General features: G+C 46.7%; 1 protein-coding gene and 1 long non-coding RNA gene across 4 annotated transcripts in view; one reads left to right on the top strand and one right to left on the bottom strand.

Moving 5' to 3' along the window:
- BNIP3L (BCL2 interacting protein 3 like) overlaps positions 1-10,243 on the top strand; it is a 24,303-nt gene extending 14,060 nt beyond the window's left edge. For both annotated transcript variants that reach the window (XM_002709456.6, XM_008249373.5), the window contains exons 4-6: positions 4,728-4,831; positions 4,961-5,110; positions 7,530-10,243. In XM_002709456.6, coding sequence (XP_002709502.1) covers positions 4,728-4,831; positions 4,961-5,110; positions 7,530-7,578 — 303 coding nt within the window. In that variant the 3' untranslated portion in view covers positions 7,579-10,243. The remainder of the gene's footprint in view (positions 1-4,727; positions 4,832-4,960; positions 5,111-7,529) is intronic.
- On the bottom strand, positions 7,529-21,696 carry LOC127490261 (uncharacterized). Of its 2 annotated transcripts, none has more exons than XR_007918118.3 (2): positions 21,520-21,696; positions 7,529-17,907 (listed from the first exon to the last, which is right to left on the bottom strand). It is a non-coding gene; the product is annotated as an uncharacterized LOC127490261 (long non-coding RNA). The 2 variants fall into 2 exon arrangements; XR_016229907.1 differs by having other exon boundaries at positions 7,529-19,632; positions 21,520-21,657.

The raw sequence follows: 21,696 nt of genomic DNA, 5'->3' as shown, positions 1-21,696 counted from the left end.
ATTACAACTAAGGATTTGGGCTCTTTCCCTTAAAAGAATTGGAAAAGTTTGGTCTAGAATGTATCATTCCAATATTCCAGGCTAGCTCCTAAATGGGAAAACTGAAACCGACACCTTATTGAGTCACGGAATCAAGGAAAATGAAGGTTGTGTTCGAACTAGGTGTGAAAACATTTTCTGTGTCTAAAATCAAAGCAGTGATTTTTGAGATGAATTTCGACAGCTCGAAGTAAAACCCATCTAAATTATGCAGGCCTACTTAGGTTGGAGAAGGTAAATGTAGTTTGTTAGGAGTTGATACTGTTGAATTTATAGATGGCTATAATATTAAAATCTTATAAAGGCTTATGGTGTAAAACCTGAAATATAAGTATATAATTATTGCTAATGATTTAGAATAAAATCTTCAACTTTATTAATGTGTCATATCACCTGAAATTGTTTTTAGAGTACAGGAGCCATTCTTCTTCTGTGTTAAGGTGCTTGAAAAATATTCAGTGAATGTTTAAAACAGTTGTAATAAAAACGTTTTGTGGTATTCTCAGTGTGTAGTGTGCTAGGTCCCTTTATGCTAGAAATACTTGGCATGTTATCTTGGATCCAACCAGTATTTTTCCTTTTTTAAAATTATTTATTTATTTTAAAGATTTATTTGAAAGTCAAAATTACAGACAGAGCGGGAGAGTGACAGGGAGAGATCTTCCATCTGCTGCTTTGCTTCCCAAGTGGCTGCAACAGCCAGGGCTGGCCTAGGCTAAAGCCAGGAGCCAGGAGCGTCAGTCTGTTTCCTACGTGGATGCAGAGGCCCAAGTGCTTGGGCCATCCTCAGCTGCTTTCCCAGGCCATCAGCAGAGAGCTGAATCTGAAGTGGAGCAGCCAGGACTCTAAGTGGCGCCCTTATGGGCCAGCACTGCAGGTCCAGCTTTGCTCGCTATGCCACAGCACTGATCCCCAGACAGTGTGTGTGCGTGTGTGTTTTTAATCTTAGAAGTTTCTCCATATTTTGTGCTTTTTTTTAAAAAAAGATTCATTTGTTTATTTGAAATATTACAGAGATTTGAAATGTTACAGAGAGACTGAGTTACTGAAACAGAGAGAGAAATCTTCCATCCCGCTGGTTCACTTCCCAAATGACTTGCAATGGCCAGGGCTGGGCCAGCCCAAAGCCAGGAGCCCAGAACCCCATCTGGGTCTCCCACATGCATAGCAGAAGCCAAAATACTTTGGCCATTCTTTGTGCTTTCTCAGGCACAGTAACAGGGAGCTGGATTGGAAATGGAGCTGCTGGAACTTGAACTGGTACGGTGCTGGCTTTGCAGGCCGTGGTTAAGCCCACTGTACCACAGCACTGGCCCTTGACTATGCTCTATTTTTACTGTTCTTTGAAACCTAGGAAATCTGTGGCATGAATACAAATTTATTTTATGATGAGCTTCATATTGTAAAGAAGCATATAACCTAGGGTTGTCATATAGTAAGATGATCTCACTGGAATTATTGAGTTGCTCGTGTGTGTCAGGTGGCCAAGTACCTGAGCTACAAAAGTACAGAAAGTCTCAGTGGCACAAGGTGTCCTCAGGAATTCAAGAGAGAAAGGAAATGAATTCTTTGTGGTAGTCTTTCTTGAAAATATCATCAGTTCATACCACCTTTTGTACAAAGTGAAAGTCTAGATTGTTGTTTTCTAAAATATTTTCTGAGGGAAATTTGTTTCATGGGAAATCCCACATAGGTGAGTTCCAAAGTCAAAAAATAATTGGGAAATAACATAGCCCCTGGACTGCCCATCCAAACACATGCAGTAGTGACTCTGACAGTTCCTACAAGTGAAGATAGTGGCTCAATTAGATGTTTCCCAGGTTCCTTTGACCTTAGCCCCACTCCTCTCCTCGGCCACATGCCTGATAGCACCATGGGACACTTTGATAAAGTGCGATCCAGCTCCTGGGATGGCAGATATGCAGTTAGGCTGAGTGATCATTGAATTTATGTGGCAACCTAGAAGTGAGTGCATCCACTCCAAAGTTCCAAAGAAATTTTGGAAACTCAGGAGAGAAAAAGAAGACTTTTGGCCCCTGTGCCATGTGCAGTGTCTGCAGAAATTAGTGCAAAGGCACACTGGCCATTCTCATGCAGGGGGTGACCTGTATTGATGGTCAAATCAGCCACTTTGGACAGGGTGGAGTTTTGAAGAAAGCAATGTACCTCCTAGAAGAAAACATGTCTGTTGTGGCAGACTTTATATAGCAGTAGGTATAATGAATTTAAACTAAAAAACAAAAACAAAAACAAAAACAAAAACAAAAAACCTTTGCACTGCTTTTTATTGTAAATTGAAATTATTTAAAAATTTATTAGGATTTGGGAGAATGGGTTTTTTCCATTAATGACAAAGTTTAGAATGAGGAAGCAGTTAAAAGCAACAAAGGACTGTTACTTTTTTTTTTTTTTTTAAGTCTTATTTACTTGAAAGGCACAGTGACAGAGAGAAGGTGGGTAGCAGTGCTGGTCCAAGTACTTGGGCCATTATCTGCTGCCTTCTCAGGCACATTAGCAGGGAGCTGGATCAGAAGTGGAGCAGCTGGCACTTGAACCAGCACTCTGATATGGCCAGCATTGCAAGTGGCAGCCTTGCCTGCAATACCACAACACCAGCACCAAAGGACTGTTACTGTACTTGTTCTGTTGAAAGTTTTCAGATGTCTGTATGGAATAGAATAGTTGGCATTTTCAAGCTCTTCTAGGAGGAGGAAGCAGTGACACTAACACTTACCAGATATGTTCTCAGTGCTAAATTTACTAGGTGCTGAATTTATTTTTGAAAGATCGTTCTCACTTTTAATGTCCTCAGTGCAGCGAAAGAGATGATATTATTCCCACAAAAAATGGGAGAAACGAAGCTTTGTCCTAATAAGTTCCGTATCTACAACCACAGAGCAGGGTAGAGCTAGAAGCAGACCAGAAGTGGGCCCGTCTGCGTCTGTGGCCCCTGTTCCTTCTACTAAACTAGGCCACAGAAGGGGATTGAGAGCTGACAGGATCCTGAGAATGAACAGAAAATCCCTGGCGAGTGCAGTAGGGAGACGCCTGAGGCGATGCATTTAGGACAGAGGTCTCTCCAGCTGGGCTTACAGGATGATAGTCTTTGAGGGTCTAGGTTTTGTAGCAGAATATGGACATTGAAGATATTTTTGCTCTGTGTGTGGCCAGACAGGCTGGCTGGCTGTTGGGTGTCATTGAAAGATGATGTCCTCCTTGTTCCTCTGTTAGGAAGCTGGTCTCTCTGTCCATGGAGCTGAATATCCACCTTTAGACACCTAGGAAAGCTTACAACAGACCAAAGAGAGAAAACTTAAGTGATTAGGAGATGAGGGACTTCACATGACACCAGGCTAAATTGATCAGAATCTTCTCTGAACAGATATTGATGGATGTAGAGAGAAGGTTATTGATTTAGTTAAAACCAAGAATCTTAGATAACTAGATAATATGATTTTTTTCTTTTCATACTCTGCAATTCCAAGCACTGGGAGGCAATTTAAAAGCTAAAAGTAGCAAATTTGTGATTAATAAAAGGAAAGCACAGAGCAGGAGTAAGTGAGGAATGCACAGAACTGTTATTTTTAAAGTTAGCATTAAAATTCGGCTAGAAACTTACCTGGCGTTTTTTGTATTTAATACTAATCCAAAGATAATGTTGTTTTACTCAACTGAGAGAAAAATTGTATCCTCTGAGCAAAAAATTTTTGAGAGCATAAAATCTTAGCTTATTTTCCTATTGGAAAATAGGTAGTATTAACTTGTTCAAGGATCTGAACCTAAATCTTTGAGCAGTTTTAAAGAGACAAGTGAGGCCAGTGGAGAAGCTGTAAACTGAAAGGCCCTGCAGTGTGTTCACAGTCAGAGCCTCTGTGTGCACAGCCAATCTGCAAGTAAACTGTGCCGTTTCATTGTTTGTGAGTTAGGATGATTTCAGTCTCACTTCAAAGAGCCAACTCATGATTCTGAGTAATCTCAATGCCCAATGGAAAAAGCTCACCCGTAAATGCTACATTGTGTCACGGTGTGGAATCTGCCAAGTTCAGCAGAACTAGCTAAGAATGGCACTCACAAGAGTCACCCACGAACACAGGGCTTCCCCTGGGGTTTCTGTGCTGGAAGGGACTGTGTGTAGTGGCCGGCTCCTGTGGAAAAAGTATCATGTGGATGTGTCAGGCTCTGCATGTCTTAACTACTTTTTTTCCCTAAGATTTATCTTATTTTTTACTTGAAAGTCAGAGGGAGAGAAGGAGAGAGAGGTCTTCCATCCACTGGTTCACTCCCCAAATGGCGGCAGTGGCCAGAGCAGAGCCAAACCGAAGCCAAGGAGCTTCATCCCAGTCAGCCGTGTGGATGGCAGGGGCCCAGGCACTTAGACCATCTGCTGCTGCTTCCCAGGCGCATTAGCAGGGAGCTGGTTCTCAAGAACAGTGGACTTGAGCCAGTGCTAGGATGCCAGTGTCGCACGTGGTAGTTTTACCTGCTGCACCACAATGCCAGTCCCAGCCCCTTGAGTTCTTTAAAGATACTGAATACTCTAATCTTAGATCATTCTGTCAGCCTTTTGTTAAAAGAAAAAAAAGTAGCATATTACAGATAAATTACCGGTGCACAGCTATGTGAGTTCAGTCTATTGTTTGCCAGCTACGTCTTTGAATGAGCAGTTGGTTTTGCTTTCTTGTTTACAGTCAGAAGAAGAAGTTGTGGAAGGAGAGAAGGAAGTAGAGGCTTTGAAGAAGAGTGCAGACTGGGTATCGGATTGGTCCAGTAGACCTGAAAACATTCCACCCAAGTGAGTTCTCCACGTGCCTTCTCCGTGGGTGCCGGGGTTCTGTTTCACACGCCTGGTGGCAGTGGGCCTGGTCATCCCCGTGGCATCAGCAGATGCGATTGTGACACCAGCTCTGGTTTTCCTTCTCAGGGAGTTCCACTTCCGGCACCCGAAACGTTCTGTGTCTTTAAGCATGAGGAAAAGCGGCGCCATGAAGAAAGGGGGCATTTTCTCTGCAGAGTTCCTGAAGGTCTTCATCCCGTCTCTCTTCCTTTCCCACGTGCTGGCTTTGGGGCTGGGGTAAGTACCAGCGAATGCCTCCTTTCTTCCATTCATCCCGCCCTCGTGGTTTCTTTGCAGTAAGAAACTTGTGAACGCAGTGTGAATTGCTTTGCTTTTGTTTTAACTCAAGCGAGGATTAAACTTGGTACATGTTTGGTGTACCCATAATAAGGATTTTTAATAATAGGACTTTTTTCCTATTTGAAAATAAGATGTTCATACTGAATTTTTCTCTTTGGGTTTTGTTGCTTAACATTTAAGTCTTGAATAACTTATACAGAAAAGTAATTTTTAGTCTGAACACTTGGGGGTTGATGCTTTTTTTCCCGGATGAGAAGATGCGCCATAACACTGAGTAGACACTGGAGTGGAACTGGTAGGTGGGTTGTGGGCGCTGCTTTCTTTTCTGTGTAGCATTTTCATTTAGTCTAAAATCAGCCTCATATTTGCCAGTAACTCATTACTTTTTAAAGGCCTGTCTTTTAAATATTTTTTCCTTGATTTGAACAAGTGAGGACACTTATAAAACATTTTAAGAGTTAAATAGTAGTTGGTAATTTTTTTTTTTTTTTTTTAGATTTATTTATTTGAAAGGCAGAGTTACAGAGAGAGAGCTTCCATCCATTGGTTCACTCCACAAATGGCCACAACAGCTGGGTCGGGGCCATGCCAGAGCCAGGAGCTTCATCCAGGTCTCCCCTGTGGGTGCAGGGACCCAAGTTCTTAGACCGTCTTCCACTGCTTTCCCAGGCTCATTAGCAGGGAGTTGGATGGGAAGTGAGCAGCCAGGACTTGAACTGGCACCCAGATGAGATGCTGGCATTGCGGGTGGCAGCTTAGGTTGTTATACTACAATGCCAGCTGTGGCTGATAATTTTTTCTTTTTATTTTTTAGTATTTTTTTTATTTATTTGAAAGGCAGGGGCAGATAGAGACAGAGAGAAAGGTCTTCCATCCGCTGGTTCACTCCCCAGTTGGCTGCAACTGCCAGAGCTGTGCAGATCCGAAGCCAGGAGCTTCTTCTGGGTCTCCCACACCGGCGCCCATATGGACGCCAGCACTGCAAGCAGCGGCTTTACCCACGAGGCCGCAGTGCCGGCCCCTGGCTGGTAATTTTTTTCAAGAGCAACTTGTTATTCTCTGGAAGCTTGTTGAGTGGTCATTTTCTGTATGTGATGTACCAAAGATGGCCATCTCTTCCCTTTGTGGGGAACTCAGCTGTCACACAGAGATGCGAACACAGAGACACAGATACAACTTTCCACACACACCTTTTGTGTCTCCTGGTGCTTACTCTGCTCTTGTGAGGCCAAGGACAATAATCCAACAGCGAAATGGAGATTGTGGGGGCCAGCACTGTGGCATGGTAGGTAAAGCTTCCAACTGCGGCACTGGCATCCCATGTGGGCACCGGTTTGTGTCCCAGCAGCTTCTCTTCAGATCCAGCTCTCTGCTGTGGCCTGGGAAAGCAGTAGAAGATGGCCCAAGTGCTTGGGCCCCTTCACCCACATGGGAGACCTGGAAGAAGCTCCTGGCTCTTGGCTTCAGATCAGTTCAGCTCCGGCCATCGAGACCACTTGGGGAGCGAACCAGCAGATAGGAGACCTTTCTCTCTGTCTCTTCCTCTCTCTGTCTGTAACTGTACCTCTCAAATAAATAAATAAAATCTTAAAAAAAAAAAAAAAATGGAGATTGTGGAGCGGGAGGGGACAGTGTGAGTGTGCTGTGGGCACAACATGAGGAGGTGGCAGGAATTTAGTCTTACCCACTGCCCAGTTCATCTGCCCTAAGGCATTGGTTTTTGGTCCTGCAGCAGCATGAATCTTCAGGTAGTTTCTCTTGCAGTGAGTGTGGCCATTTCCACAGATGAACGTAAAAGCTTTAAAATCTTGGTTTCTTGTTTTGCACTGGGGGGTGGAGGTAGTTACTTATTTCCCATAACTTCCCTTCTGCTTCTGTAGCTACAGGGGCCAGGCACTTGCCTGCTCCGGGAGGTAGTCCCAAGCCCCTCATCCTGAAGAGTGGTGGCAACAGCTGTCTTTAAAGCCTGGCAGCTTCCATGGGTTTCTCCTCTGTTGAACACCAAAGCCGCTTGGCATACTACCGTGGTTTTGCATCTGAAGTGTCAGTAGAACTCTGCCCACCAGAAAGGAACATTTCCAAGCAGGGGAGCCGGGCTGTTCTCTTGGAAGGGGTCTGTTCTGTTGTGTCCGACTTTACCGTGTCTGCTTCCCTGCCCCGTGCTGTCCAGTCCTGACTTAATGAGCAAGTAGAACCAGAAAAAAACCAGTTTGGCTGGGCTGGTGACTGGGTGTAAGAAAGTCAGTGACGATTTCTGGGTGGTAGGGCGCGGTGCCTTAGAGCCTTTGACAGCAGCTGGAAGGTGCGGTTTTAAGTGGGATTCAGCTGTGGACTTGATTGCTCTGCTTCCTTCCAGCATCTATATTGGAAAACGACTGAGTGCACCGTCTGCCAGCACCTACTGAGGGGAGCGAAGCCCTGGACACGCGTGTGACCTGTGAAGTGGTGTATTGTCACAGTAGTTTATTTGAACTTGAGACCATTGTAAGCATGACCCAAACTACCACCCTATTTTTACATATCCAATTCCAGTAACTCTCAAATCCAGTATTTTATTCCAACTCTGTTGAGGCATTTTACTAACCTTAATTCCCTTTCTGGCCTGTAAGACACTTTAGAATTTCCTAACAGAGTTTACTGTTGTTTAGAAATTTGCAAGGGCTTCTTTTCTGCAAATGCCACCAGCAGATTATAATTTTGTCAACAAAGCTATTATCTCTTACTACTACCAGACTTGGACCTGTGTCATTCATGGTATGAATTTTACTCTTGCAATGCTAACTACCATCTCTCTCTTAAAACAAGATCAGGTTAGCGAATCATATAAAAGCTTGTGGTTCAGTTTTTCTTTTCTTTTTCTTTCCAAGACAAAGGCAAGCTTCCCTAAGCTTGAATTTATAGTTATTAAAAAAACAAAAACAAAAACAAATAAACAAAAAAGCAAGACACACACACAAAAAAAACTTGGGCAATAAAAAATTATTTTAAACCAGCTTTGGAGCCACTTTTTTTTCTAAGCCTCCTACTAGCGCCTTCTAATTTGTAGGAGGCAGGCTGTATAAATGATAGCTAGGAAATAGAATAAGAACTAAACTCCATGAGCAGATTTTAATACTAGTATGTTGTACTGCTGTCTTTTCTATGGCGTAGAATCTACTTCTGAGAAGGCACGTCTCAGGCTTTGACATGTACGGAGTTGCTTTTGAGACTTGTGTGTGTACGTGGTTGGTATTTTTATGTATTAGCTGCATGTGAATTTTTCATGACTTTAATTTTTTTTATTTCTTAATTGTTTTCTCTAAGAAGAGACTTTGGAATGAGTTCCAATTTGTGGTGATACTACAGGCTTCTTGTTTTAGGAAGCATCACTTACGCTCTGCAGCCTTTCAGCTCTGAAGATCCTTGTTTCAGAGTTATTCCCGGCACTTGTGCAACTCTGAGAACCAGACTTGGCTTGTGGGAACAGCTGGCACAGTCCTGGAAAGCTGCCATGTGTTTCCTCTGATCTCTCCCTTCGTTCCTGTTTACCGTGCAGTCTTCCCAAGGTGATTCCTGTGACTTTGCAGGCACAGGTCATTTTCTCATGGAGCCATCTTTTCTGTTAGGCTAAACTCTTTGAGTTTGGGAATACTAAACAGATTCCTTCAGTGACATTTTTTTTTTCTTTGTTTCTAAAATGTGAAGCTTTAGGACCAAATTGTTCACAAGCACCAGATTGACCAGTTATTTCAAGTAGATTTTATTGGATTGCAGAACACATAGCCTGACTCGGAAGGATACTACTATATGTTTTCTATATAAATAATTACTGTTTATGATGTAAACATTCCTATTCAGTATTTAGAGAACCATTGTTAATTTTAAAGCTAGCAATCTTTAAAGTGCATCAGGTTGACGAGTAAAAACACTATGACAGCCAGGTTTGACAGTTCACAGAAATTAATTCTCTCACATCAAGCTTTGTAAAATTGATGTGTTACAGTGGGAAATAACATACTGATAAAAAAAATTTCTACTTTTTTTCAAGAATATAGTCAGATATTAAGAAAGAAGATATTTCTAAACTAGTTTTTTGAGTTCTTTATTTTTCTTTCTAGCATTAGAAGAAGTCTAAAAAATTATGAATGTTTTTATTATACCTGTTTCTGTCTTACTCAAACCTGGTAACACTTGATTTGCCTTCTGAAATCTATTTATTTCAAGTGTTCATATTTGACTTTCTTTGGGAAGTAAATCTGACGGCTCACTGATTTTGAATAAAATTGGAAAGGCTGATGAACTTAAAGAGAACTGAGTAGCTAAACTGCTAACATACACAGTTTGTACTACAGTTGGTGTCAGGGAAAAAGAAAACTGCTCTAAATGAGAGCCACTTTTCACCGGCGGCTCGTTGCCGCTTTTGAAATTTGGTAGCAATTCTGTCAGTGCAGTTGAACCTGGATATATTTTTGGTTTTTTTCAGCATTGAAAATATTTAATTTTTCCCTTTTTAAAAGTGTGAAATTATAGGGTATTACTTAAAATATGAATATATCATCAGAGTACAGCTTACAAGGTGGGATCATGCAGTCTTTATTGGTAGCCCTGACATAAGGGATGGATGAACATGTTCCGATCCAGATTTGCATCGAACGGAAACAGATCGCCTCTTTGGGAAGGTGAACTCAACAATTAACAGTTGAAATTTTCAGATCAATGTTTAAGAAGCTTTACACCTGTTTACAATTTGGGGTGAAAAGGCAGGCTTCATTTTTCTTACGTGTGAAGAAAACTGGCTTAAAATACTTGTAAATAGAATCAAAGCCGTACAGACTTGCTCATTGAATCGTGCAACAAGTTACTTTGAGTGCAGTAAGAACATTTACCATTCTGAACAATGGAAACAGAAGACTCAGCCAGACAGATGAACTTATAAATGAACCAGTTTTTGAAATGATTGGAAATAACTGAGCCAAAGTGATTATGCATTCTTCATCTATTTAGTTAGCACTTTGTATCATTATATACAGTTTACAATACATGTATAACTTGTAGCTATAAACATTTTGTGCCATTAAAGCTCTCACAAAACTTCTTCTGTCACTTGATCATTTTTATGTTATGTGTGTTGCTTGGTGACAAGGCCTCCTGTACACACAGAGCTTTCCACCTCAAGTTCTCCAAAAACCAGCACCTCTCGCTGCACCAGAGCAGTAGGCAGGGCTTCTGCCCTCCCAGGCTCCCACCTTGGGGAGGTGACCCCCACTCTGTGATGGGGGGGTGCGTGCTGTACTAGCAGCGTGCAGGAAGCACCGTGCACTGGAGCCTGCAGAGCGTCGTTCTGCCAGCAGCTACAGGCTGTTCCCGTGGGGAGACCATAGCAGGCTTCACCAAGTTCAGAGAGGAGTCGAGAGTATGCCTGGTAAAGGGAATGGCAGCCACTGACACCTGTGAGATGCGTTCCAGAAATAGCAGAAGTTCAGCGTGGCCGGAAAACATGGATAGCGAGGAAACTGAAAATGTGGGTTAGTGTTGAATGTGGTTGAGATTCATACGCTCTTCTAGAGGTCCCACTTGGTTGTATAGTCAGCAGGATACTCCGTGGGTTTATTACTTTATTTAAACAGGGAAATGATTTAAGAGCTGTCTTCAAGGACCATGCCACATTGTAAAGAGGCAAGGAGATCACTCAGCTCTGCAGGTAGGAATAACTAGAGCTTGCCCTGCCTGTACCTCTGGGGTTAGCAAAACAGAAGGGAACTGATAAGAAGCAAGGCAGGTGTCGCCTTCTGGTTTTGGTGGGGTTTAGTTTTTTTTGGCCTGAACCTGTATTGATGTCAATAATTAAGTAAGGAGAGGAAAGAATTCCAGCTTGGAGTATATTGAATATGAAGTGTTGAGGGGAACATTTGATTGGACAAAACCAGAGGACACTTACCAAGTAGAACTAGAACACAGGAGAAATGTCTGGAGTGGAAATGAAACACACACGCAGACACACATGCTGTAGATACATGATCGCACTGGAGTTCTCAAAGTAGCTGTGAAGCCCAACATTTTGAAGAAGGAGCAGCAGAGGAGCTCAAGGAGGTGAATTATATAATTAGTATGGTAGGAGGACCTCCCAAAGGAGGGGGGCTGACCAGTGCTGTCACATTTCGTGGTGAGATAGATGAATTGAAGAGAAGCTTGTGGACTGGCAGCTGGATCATAGCCCACCTTTTGCAAGAGCATTTTATCCGTAGGAGTATCAGGGACTCTAGATCAGACTGCACGGGGGCAGCGGGTGAATAGCAAGGAAGTGGAGGAAATTTCAAAGAGGAGACTAGATGGTAGGATTGTTGGCTTCGGTTAGGGTACAGGGATAATAAGCTTGCAGGCTAAGAAGTGAGATCAAAGGGAAGTATTTAAAGGAACAAGGGAGCAGATAAATAATGAGAGTGGAGTATGTTCGTTTCCACTCATGAAGTAAGTAGGAGGGAATAGGCCCAAGTCCTTGGATGGGGGATGAACCCTGGGAAGAGGAAGTCCACAAAACATATAAACTGAACATTCTTGTTGGAAAATGAGAGGTGGGAAAGGGCGGCAATGTTAGTGGCTAGCAGGAGAGAGCCACGTGTGGTGGTTCTGTTTTCTCTTGAAGACGAGGTCTCCAGAGGAGCCTGGGGCAGAGGCTGTTCTCCTCAGTATCTCCTGATCTGAATGGAGACCGGAACCAACGCTCAACTCCTAGAAGCGTCACCCATTCTGCCGTCATTCCCTGGCACCAACCAAAAGTGTCAGTGACCTTGACTAAGCTGGAAGCCCCCACGGGGTTCTGCCACCTCTCAGGCTGGCCAGCTCGATGCTCTTGAACTTGTCTGTCACTTGCAAAGCAAGAGGTTGCATGAGGTAGTGTTTTAATTATGTAATTGCTGTTAGTAAATTACAAGGTTCAGGCTAAAAAGCAGGATTGAGAATGGGTGACCTAGGAATAGGCACTGTGGGCACTTTATAAATTGTGCATTGGGCAGGAGATCGGTCGTGTGTACGTGTATTTTAAATTCCTGCTTTGTGCCTTAGGGTAAGTGGACCGAGATGATGGACCACAGTGCAGAGAAAAATGTGAATTCTGGGTAGTTGGGTTAAACAGATTACAAATCATAAATGCTTTCTCTTCAATAAGCCTTCGGCCTTATTCTGGCTGCTTTAACCTTCACATCTTTTACCCCTTGATTGATATATGCACTCCCCTCCACGAGAAGTATGAAAATCAAAGTATTAGCACAGTTGTAAGCCAATTATGCAACTGAGTGAACTCTTTCAGAGGGAGGGAACAGAATTTGTTAAGATTCCCACGTCCTTTATTACTGTCTCTTACCTAGAATCACAAAAATAAAATCAAAGGTCCTAACAGTATCCGGCGCACAGATTGAAGGGAAAACCAGTTCTGCCAGAGGCCTCATTTCTCTGGTTGAGAAAACAGCTCATCAAAAGTGAATGGGCAATGCCAAGTCCTATAAATAATATGCAAATGGATGGTTAAGCTGCTGTCAATTCTTAGACTTTAAAATGCAGATCTGAAGTTTGCCTAAGCAAAATGGGGTTGAAAACGGTGGGGGAAGAGGTATTACAAATCTCACCCGAAATTCCTTGGTTACCACTTAGTAAACACTATACCTTTTCTTTCTTTTTAAAGATTATGTGTTTATTTGAAAGAGTGACTGAGAGGTATCTTCCATGTGCTGGTTCACTCCCCAGTTGGCCGCAGTGACCTGGGCCAGGAGCCTGGTGTCCCACGTGGGTGGCACTGCTTTCCCGTGTGCATTAGTGGGGAGCTGGATGGGAAAAGGAGCCACTGGGACTTGAACAGGTGCTCATGTGGGATGCTGGTGGCGGCTTAACACGCTGCACCATAACGCCAGCCCCAAAGCCTACACCTTTTCCGCAGCTTATATCACTGGAACACTTTACCAGAAACCAGAGTCCCCCGGTCTCCCCAGCCTCAGTGAATTCCACCTCCACTCCACTATGCATTGTCCTGTCCTCTGCTCCCACTCCTAGTATGAGTGAGGAGAAACTGGACATAGTTAAGGCAACAAACACTATTTTAAAAAGTTCTCAAAGCGATTTATCGCAGGCAGATGCGATTCATGGCCTGGATGCCTGCTGACCTCCAGACCCCGAGATTAAGCCCCGCCCACACACCACCCCGGCACGTGCGTGGGCATTTCAGACTCTGCTGCCCAGCCTTGCCCAGCTCTGCCCCCCTGCTCCCCCTTTGCTGGATGTCTGTGAAAGGCACAAGCACCCCTCCAGCTCCACACCAGGAGACTGCTGCTTCTCTTCCCCCGCCGGATTCCAGGCAGTCCCCTTGGAAACAGCTCACCCTCCCCTGTGTTGAGTCAGGCGCTGGGCTGCTTGGCTGGGCTGCCCGGAGAGTGCCGTGGGGTCCTGACTGGACCGTGCTGCTCTAGGCGTTTCCCTCAGCAGCCACAGTAGTTGTCCTAAAATACAAATCTGATCACATCATGGAACTCTTGAAATCCACAAGTGGTTCCCCCTTTGACTTGGGGGTGAAGTTCAAGTTCCCTCAAGTGGCAGCCAGGCCTGCCAACCTCCAGCCTCCCCTCCCAGTGGCCTGTCCCCTGTCAGGGAGTGTAACGTGGACTTTGAGCCACACCCCACCCTCAGCATTTTTCAGGGCTCAGCTCAGAGGTTCCTCTCCCACCCCTCCCCCAACCAGGTTGTTGACTTCTCCACACTCACCCAGACTTCTGGCATGTACACCACTGTGGCACCTGTCACGCTGAACTGTCCTGACTTAAATGGATGACACCTGCTAAAGCCATCGTAAATTGAACACAGTGTAAGCTGAAAATGCATGGAATAAAACTACCCAGGCTTGCTAAAGTATGCTTGGGGCACTTGCATGGACAATAGTGGCAGGATAACACATTGTGTGTTACCAAATAAGCTTCTCTGATGGCAAGTCTAACTCACTGAATGTGGACCACTGGACTGAGGGTGCTCACCCGCGGGGACGGGGGAGGGGGGACGAGGGGAGGGCTCGCAGCAGCATCGAAGCATCACGCAGCCTGTCACTGGCTTGGGAAAAGTTCCGCCTTCAGAGTTGAAAGTGCGGTTTCTACTGAGTGTGTGTCGCTTTCACACCGTGGCGAGGCTAAGATGATCTGAGGTCGGACCCGTCTGCTCTTGTCTGGTTCCCTCAGGGGCTGTGTTCCTCCGGCAAAGTCCATGCCTTGGACGAGTCCACCAGTTCCCAAAATTGATAGTAGGCTGCTCACATCTCGAATGCTAAAAAGACTGAAAATTACCAAGTCTCATTTTCTTTCTTTCTTTCTTTCTTTCTTTCTTTCTTTCTTTCTTTCTTTCTTTCTTTCTTTCTTTCTTTCTTTCTTTCTTTCTTTCTTTCTTTTTAGATTCACTTATTTATTTGAAAGGCAGAATTACAGAAAGGCAAGGCAGAGAGAGCGAGAGAGAGGTCTTCTACCCACTGGTTCACTCCCCAGATGGCTGCAATGGCCAGAGCTGCGCCGATTGCACCATCATCTACTGCTTTCCCAAGCCACAGCAGAGAGCTGGATTGGAAGTGGAGCAGCCAGGACTCGAACCGGAACCCTTATGGAATCCTGGCGCTGCAGACTGGGACTTTAACCCATGCGCCGTAGCAGTGCCCTCCCACCCAAGTTTCATTTTCAACACAAACTAGTTTCAAGATGGTTTCATCAGACTGAGCTGGTCAGGCCTCAGGAAGGACTGAGCCACAAGCTGTGCAGAGTAACACCACATTCTCAGATTTCTGTTTTTGAGAGAGAAGAGGAAACTCTGTAAGAAACCAAAGACGGGACTGGTGTTGTGGCGCAGCCTGGCCTAAAGTGCCGCATCCCATATGGGCGCTGGTTCGAGACCCAGCTGCTCCACTTCCAATCTTGCTCTCTGCTATGGCCCGGGAAAGCAGTAGAAGATGGCCCAAGTCCTTGGGCCCCTGCACCCACATGGGAGACCTGGGGGAAGCTCCTGGCTCCTGGTTTTGGATCAGCACAGCTCCAGCCGTTGTGGCCAACTGGGGAGTGAACCATCAGATGGAAGACCTCTCTTTCTGCTTCTTTTCTCTCTGTGTAACTCTGACTTTCAAACAAATAAATAAATAAATTTTAAAAAAGAAACACTTAAGGAGACTAGAACTCAAAGAACCTACAATCCAAAGTGACATGGATCAAACTGATGGCTTAAACTTCTAGGGGGCTGATGTTGTGGTACAGCAGGTAAAGTTGCCACCTGCGGCATCGGCATCCCACAAGGGCGTTGGTTTGAGTCCTGGCTGCACCACTTCCAATCCAGCTCCCTGCTAATGGCCTGGAGAGCAGCGGGAAATGATGGTCCAAGTGCTTGGACCCTTGCACACACATGGGAGACCCAGAAGGAACTCCTGGCGCCTGGCTTTGGTCCCAGGAATAAACCAGCAGATGGAAGACATCTCTCTCTGTCTCTCTCTACCTCTCTGAAACGCTGACTTTTAATTAAATAAATAAATCTTTTCTAAAAAAATGCAATTTAAATCCATCAGCTCATGCCCTGTTTATAAAATGTGGTCTTGTCCTCTGTTGGGGTTTGTCCTGGAATTGTCACAAGCCAAGCAGGGCTGTGTGGTCATTTTTGTATTGAATAATGGGATTGGAGGCCCCACAAGGCTGGCTGGCAGGACATTAAACACAGGACTGGGGTAATTCTAGCCATGCAAAGTTATTTATGTAACATTATTCCACTGCATGGGCTGGAATAAGATAGCTACACATTGCAAGTGTTTGGGCTCAAATTCAACCTAGGAAGAAAGGGCCAGAGGGCCTGAGATGTTTTGTTTACCTCTGTGTCACTGGCCGAGGACACCTTCCTCCACGAAGGGCTTCTTTTTGGCTGTCCCAGCAGCTTCTTTTGTGCAGGTAAAGGGAGCAGGGCTCAGCAGTGTTTGATAACTGGCCCACGTCACAGCATTAATAAATGACAAATTTGCTTCTGGGCCTTTAAGATCAAGTGCAATAAATGACAGAGCTGGGATGCCAACATGAAGCAAAGCCACTTCCCAGGAGCCAGTCTCCTTCTAAATCAAGCACCTGGGGTTTCTTAATGTTTCCGGAAGAGTTCTGAAGCATCAGTTTGTATCCTGAAAAACTCAAAGCTTTTAGACAGAACAGTAACTCCTGCAATAATTAATATTCTTCCCGGTAGATCCGGGGGAGCAAGACAGAGCCAGATCCAACATGAGGCAGTGTTGTCAGCCTGGCTTATGCTGTTTTATGTGGATCTGAAAGCCCTTGGGTAAAGATAAATTCCGAGGTTCTGGCTGTGCATTTGAGCATCTGCAGGTTCGGTTTTTTTTTTTTTTTTTTTTTTTGACAGGCAGAGTGGACAGTGAGAGAGAGAGACAGAGAGAAAGGTCTTCCTTTGCTGTTGGTTCATCCTCCATTGGCCACCACGGCCGGCGCACCGCGCTGATCCGAAGCCAGGAGCCAGGTACTTATCCTGGTCTCCCATGGGGTACAGGGCCCAAGGACTTGGGCCATCCTCCACTGCACTCCCTGGCCACAGCAGAGAGCTGGCCTGGAAGAGGGACAACCGGGACAGAATCCGGCGCCCCGACTGGGACTAGAACCTGGTGTGCTGGCGCCGCTAGGTGGAGGATTAGCCTAGTGAGCCGCGGCGCGGGCCTCAGATTCGGTTTTATCAATGAGCTTTCACCCCAGCCGTTTCTGAAAGCTCGTTCCCCTGACGGCATGCTTTCCGAAGCGCGCCAAGGTTCTGGTCAAAGAGCGCGCGTCTGGGAGGCTTGGAGTCAGGGTGAGGCTGCATGAACGCACCGCCGGGATCGCCGGCTTCTTAAACATGGCTGTGTTGGCCAGCCAAGCTACCGATCACTGTCTTGAGGGAGGCAGAGAAGGGTGAGGAGGAAGACTGGAGACACCGAGGGAGCCCTTAGGTTGAGTTGGGAAAATTCGGCCTTCAGAGTTTAAAGTGCGGTTTGTACTGAGTGCAGGTAGCTTTCACACTGCGGCGAGGCTGACATCTGAGGTCACACCCATCTGACACCTGAGTGCTTCCGTTCTCCAGCTTAATCCTCACGAGGCTCACTTGAGGCAGCTGCGATTTTGGCATCAGGAAGAGAAAATTCACATTACACAGAAGACCCAGGCTCTGCCCCATGTTCCTTACTACAGAGCAGCCCTTGAATTCCTTTGGCTTGGTGTCCAGCCCCCTTGCTCGCCAAGCCAACAGTTTGTCCTTTTAGGCATAGGATTTTTTTCCTAGTGAAAAAACAAACGGAGGATAAATGCAGCGAGCACAACCTTAAAGAAATTTCCAATATCGGGGCCGGCGCCCTGTCTCACTTGGTTAATCCTCCACCTGCGGCGCCAGCATCCCATATGGGCGCCGGGTTCTAGCCTGGGTTGCTCCTTAAAAAAAAAAAAAAAAAAAAAAAAGGAAAGAAAAAAATTTCCAACATCAATTTCCAGCCGTTGCCAATTTGTGACTTTTGCTCTTCCAATGTAAGATAGAGAATAGGTTTTATGTGTGAATTTTCTGTAAGAATAAGGGATCTTCAGTTTAGCAAAGCGCCACAACCTCGTTGTCTCATGCACTCTTTTGCCTGCACAAACTCCCGGCGTGTGTACCCCACGCCAGGGACCGCTGCAACAGTAGGCTGAAGGCTGGGGTCGGGTATTGGTTCTGACTGGTGCATTGTGGTGTCCTCCGATCTGGAAGCAGATAAGGGTTGGAAATGCCATTAGCCGCTGATGCGAGCACTGGGGCCTGGAGAGCCACTCCCGAGCGATGGGCCCTGCTGAACACCAGGCACTGCCAGGACCTTACTCTGCAGCCACCACAGTCGCCAGCACCAAAGCTGCCCATGTCCCAGGGACAACCCCACGGCGCCCCCACCGCTGCTTCTGCCCAGAGGGGAGAAGTGAGTTTCCCAAAGCTTTCCTCCTGCATAACCAGCTCTTGAGCCCAAATCCTCTACACGTGCCTGACTCGGGGATCCCTTAGGTTCCGCCTGCAACAGAGGTGGGGAAAGTGCCCTGCCCCACCCCCAGCCCGCCCCACCAGGCTCCATAATGTGATTGAGTCAGCAGCGGAAGTTCAGATGCTGGGTTGCCAGAAAGGGAGATCAATGTCATCTGTGACTGCACGAGGCCCCCAGGATTTTCAGTCTAGCAGGGAAGTAAGCGGATTGACCATGGCACACATTCTTGGGATAAGTGTTAGAGAAAAAGCTACGGAGTCTGTAGCATGGGAGTTAGTGAAGAGGGGGCGGAGGAAGGGTGCTTCAAACCCAGCCCTACGGCCTGAGGAGCTGCTGGCTGCCAGCCAAAGGGACGGGAAGGTTGCAGGCATAAGGAACACTCGGGCGGAGGCAAGCACCCGGCACGGGGTGACACTGATGACGCTCCGGAGGGAGGAGAGACGAGACGATGACAAACAGGCTAGGTAGGGCCTGCGAGGCCATGGCTAACGACGGTGAGATTCTTCAGTTTCAGATAACTTTCTGCAGTGTATTATTATACTTGTTCTATTTCTTCATCAGTCATTGCTGTTCATCTCATACAGCGCCTAATTCAGAAATTAAACTTTATCACAAGTGTGTTGATTTACGGGCTTTATTCCAAGGATTTAGGGAAAGCACTGGAGAGTTTTAAACAGGCTAAGATTTACATCATTGAAACACCACTCTTAAACTTACAGGATGAACCTGAGAAGACCAAGAATGCGCATGAGATGACCACTTAGGAAGAAAAGATTACAGTGACCTAAAACTAAATTTATGGAGCTGGGGTTGGATCAGAGAAATATCCAGCAAGTAAAATCAGTGATGTAATGTTGAATGAATGACAGCATTTTTCACCCAGAGTGTTGGGCTCCTTCTGGGTTGCTTCTGGACCGTGGCTCCCTTTCTTTATTTTTTTTAAAGATTTATTTTATTTATTATTTGAAAGTCAGAGTTACACAGAGAGAGGAGAGGCAGAGAGAGAGAGAGAGAGAGGTCTTCCATCCGATGGTTCACTCCCCAATTGGCCACAACGGCCGGAGCTGTGCCAATCTGAAGCCAGGAGCCAGGAGCTTCTTCCAGGTTTCCCATGCGGGTGCAGGGTCCCAAGGACTTGGGCCATCTTCTACTGCTTTCCCAGGCCACAGCAGAGAGCTGGATCAGAAGTAGAGCAGCCAGGTCTTGAACCAGCGCCCATATGGGATGCCGGTGCTTCAGGCCATGGCGTTAACCCACTGCACCACAGTGCTGGCCCCAGCTCCCTTTCTTGAGGGTCAGCCAGCCTAGTGTCCCAGGGATTCCTGAATAACCAGGGCGCTGAATGGGCTGTTGGACAGACACATGAGGCTAGAACTCAGAGGAAAGAGCTGGGTGCAGATTTTGGACTTCGTCAGCCAACGGGTGGTGGATGAAGCCCCAGAGCGGGTGATGTGACCTGGGGATAGGGAGGGAGAGAGAAGGTCTGGGGGAGCTCCCGAGCACTCCAGCGCTGACACACTTGCATGCAGCACAAGCTAAAGACTGAAGAGGAAGGGCCAGAGACTGGAGCAAAGCCAGGCCATGGGAACCCAGAGACGTGTTCTTCCAAAGCTGTGAACCCTGGTGCTTCAAGACCAACATAGCCGAGGGACTGCTAGGGTGGCCCCTGTACTCAGAGACCAGGCTGGATTCCTGACTCTCTACTTTGACCTGGCCCAGACCTGGCTGTTGCAGGCATTTGAGGAGTGGACCAGCGGATGAAAGATCCCTCTTTCTCTCTCTCCCTCTCTCCATCGCTCCTTCATTCTGCCTTTCAAATAAATTTTTTAAAAATAAAATGAAGGTGTGCTTAGCATTTATCGGTTTCATTAACGTGGAGATCTTCGATCTTAACTGCTTGCTGGGGATGGAAGCCAGACCAAAGTGCTTTCAGGGCAGAGGGAGTAGAGAAATGGAGACGGGAAGGAGGAAGAGAGAGGCTAAGTGGGCGTGGATAGGGCCCGAGGAGGGAATTGTGTTCAGCATATTTAACTACCAAGGGGAGAGCTCTGTATTAGGGCTCTCCAGACAAGCAGAACCAGCAGGATGTGGGTGCACAGCGAGAAGCTCCTCACCAGAGACCACTCGCGTCATTACCCAGGCTGGCCAAGCCCAACTCTGCAGGCTGGGCCGGCGGGAGAGCCAGCGAAGAGCTGGCACTGCGGCTCAATCACAGAGCCGTGAGCTTGGCTTGGAGCCAAGAGCTGGCCCGCCTGCCCCCGGGACCCAGTCTGGGAGTTCTGGAGGCCCGCAGCTGGTTGGACAAGGCCCACGGACACTAGGAAGGGCAGCTGCCAGAGTCCACGGTGCCATCCAAAAGCACCTTCACAGAGACATCCAGATTAATGTTTGACCACACGTTGGCACCGCGGCCCAGGCAAGCTGACGTGCACAAGGAGCGCCCCAGAGAGCTGCTGGAGGCAGAGGGGACGTGGGAGGCCAGGGCTCTGCCCTCCGACACAGACCAGGTCACAGCCTCCCAGGCTCTCGTCGGCCCCCTGGCTCCAGGGCAGCCCCCGTGGGGGCAGCTGTTCTGCACTCAGTCCATGTGCTTGCTCTCAACGCCGTTTAACCCAATAAATATTGCTTGTAAAGGGATTTTTAAAAAGTATTTACTTAATTATTTGCGAAGCAGACCGAGCTCTCATCTGCTCTTACTCTCCAAATACCTGCATCAAAGTCAGGAACCAGGAACTAGGAGTGCAATCCAGGTCTCCTGCATGGGTGGCAGGAACCCAATCACTCGAGCCATCCCTGCTGTCGCCTAGGGTCTGCATTAGCAGGAAGCCGGAGTCAGGAGCAGAGCCGGGGTCGAACCCAGGCACTCTGATGCGGGACACGGGGATCCTCACTGCTAGGCTGAACACCAGCCTGATGAAGTGACTTTTTAAAAGCCTATTTGCAGGGGCCGGCGCTGTGGCGCAGGGGGTTAAAGCCCTGTGCCGGCATCCCATATGGGCACTGGTTTGAGTCCTAGCTGCTTCTGTTCCCATCCAGCTCCCTGCTAATGCAGCCTGGAAAGCAGTGGAGGATGGCCCAAGTGCTTGGGCCCCTGTACCGACGTGGGAGACCCGGAAGAAGCTCCAGGCTCCCGGTTTCGTATCCGCTCACCTCCGGCTGTTGCAGCCATTTGGGGAGCGAACCAGTGGATAGAAGACTTCTCTCTCTCTGCCTCTCTGTACTGCCTTTCAAATAAATAAATAAAACTAAAAAAAAAAAAAAAGCCTATTTGCAGTTATTTCCAACACCTGTCATTACACCCACAGCTGGTATGAGGTTGAAGACACAAGGCAAAAGGACCCACCTGCTGTTCGTGACCCAGGGAGAGGATGTGAGGTTGAGTGGGAGGTGAGGTTCTTGAGGAGGCAGGGAGGAGCCGCAGAGGGGAAGAGGCAGCGGATATTGAAGCCGAGGCCGTTGGAAAGCTGATCTCTCCTCTCAATCCCACACGCGGTCTCCAGCGCAGCCCCTCTGCTTGTCC

The sequence above is a fragment of the Oryctolagus cuniculus genome, chromosome 2 (genome assembly GCF_051225735.1).
Source record: "Oryctolagus cuniculus isolate XC-2025 breed Fujian yellow rabbit chromosome 2, ASM5122573v1, whole genome shotgun sequence".
Lineage (NCBI taxonomy): Eukaryota > Metazoa > Chordata > Mammalia > Lagomorpha > Leporidae > Oryctolagus > Oryctolagus cuniculus.
The sequence above is the reverse complement of the archived record's forward strand: the minus strand, read 5'-3'. Positions and strand labels throughout refer to the sequence as shown.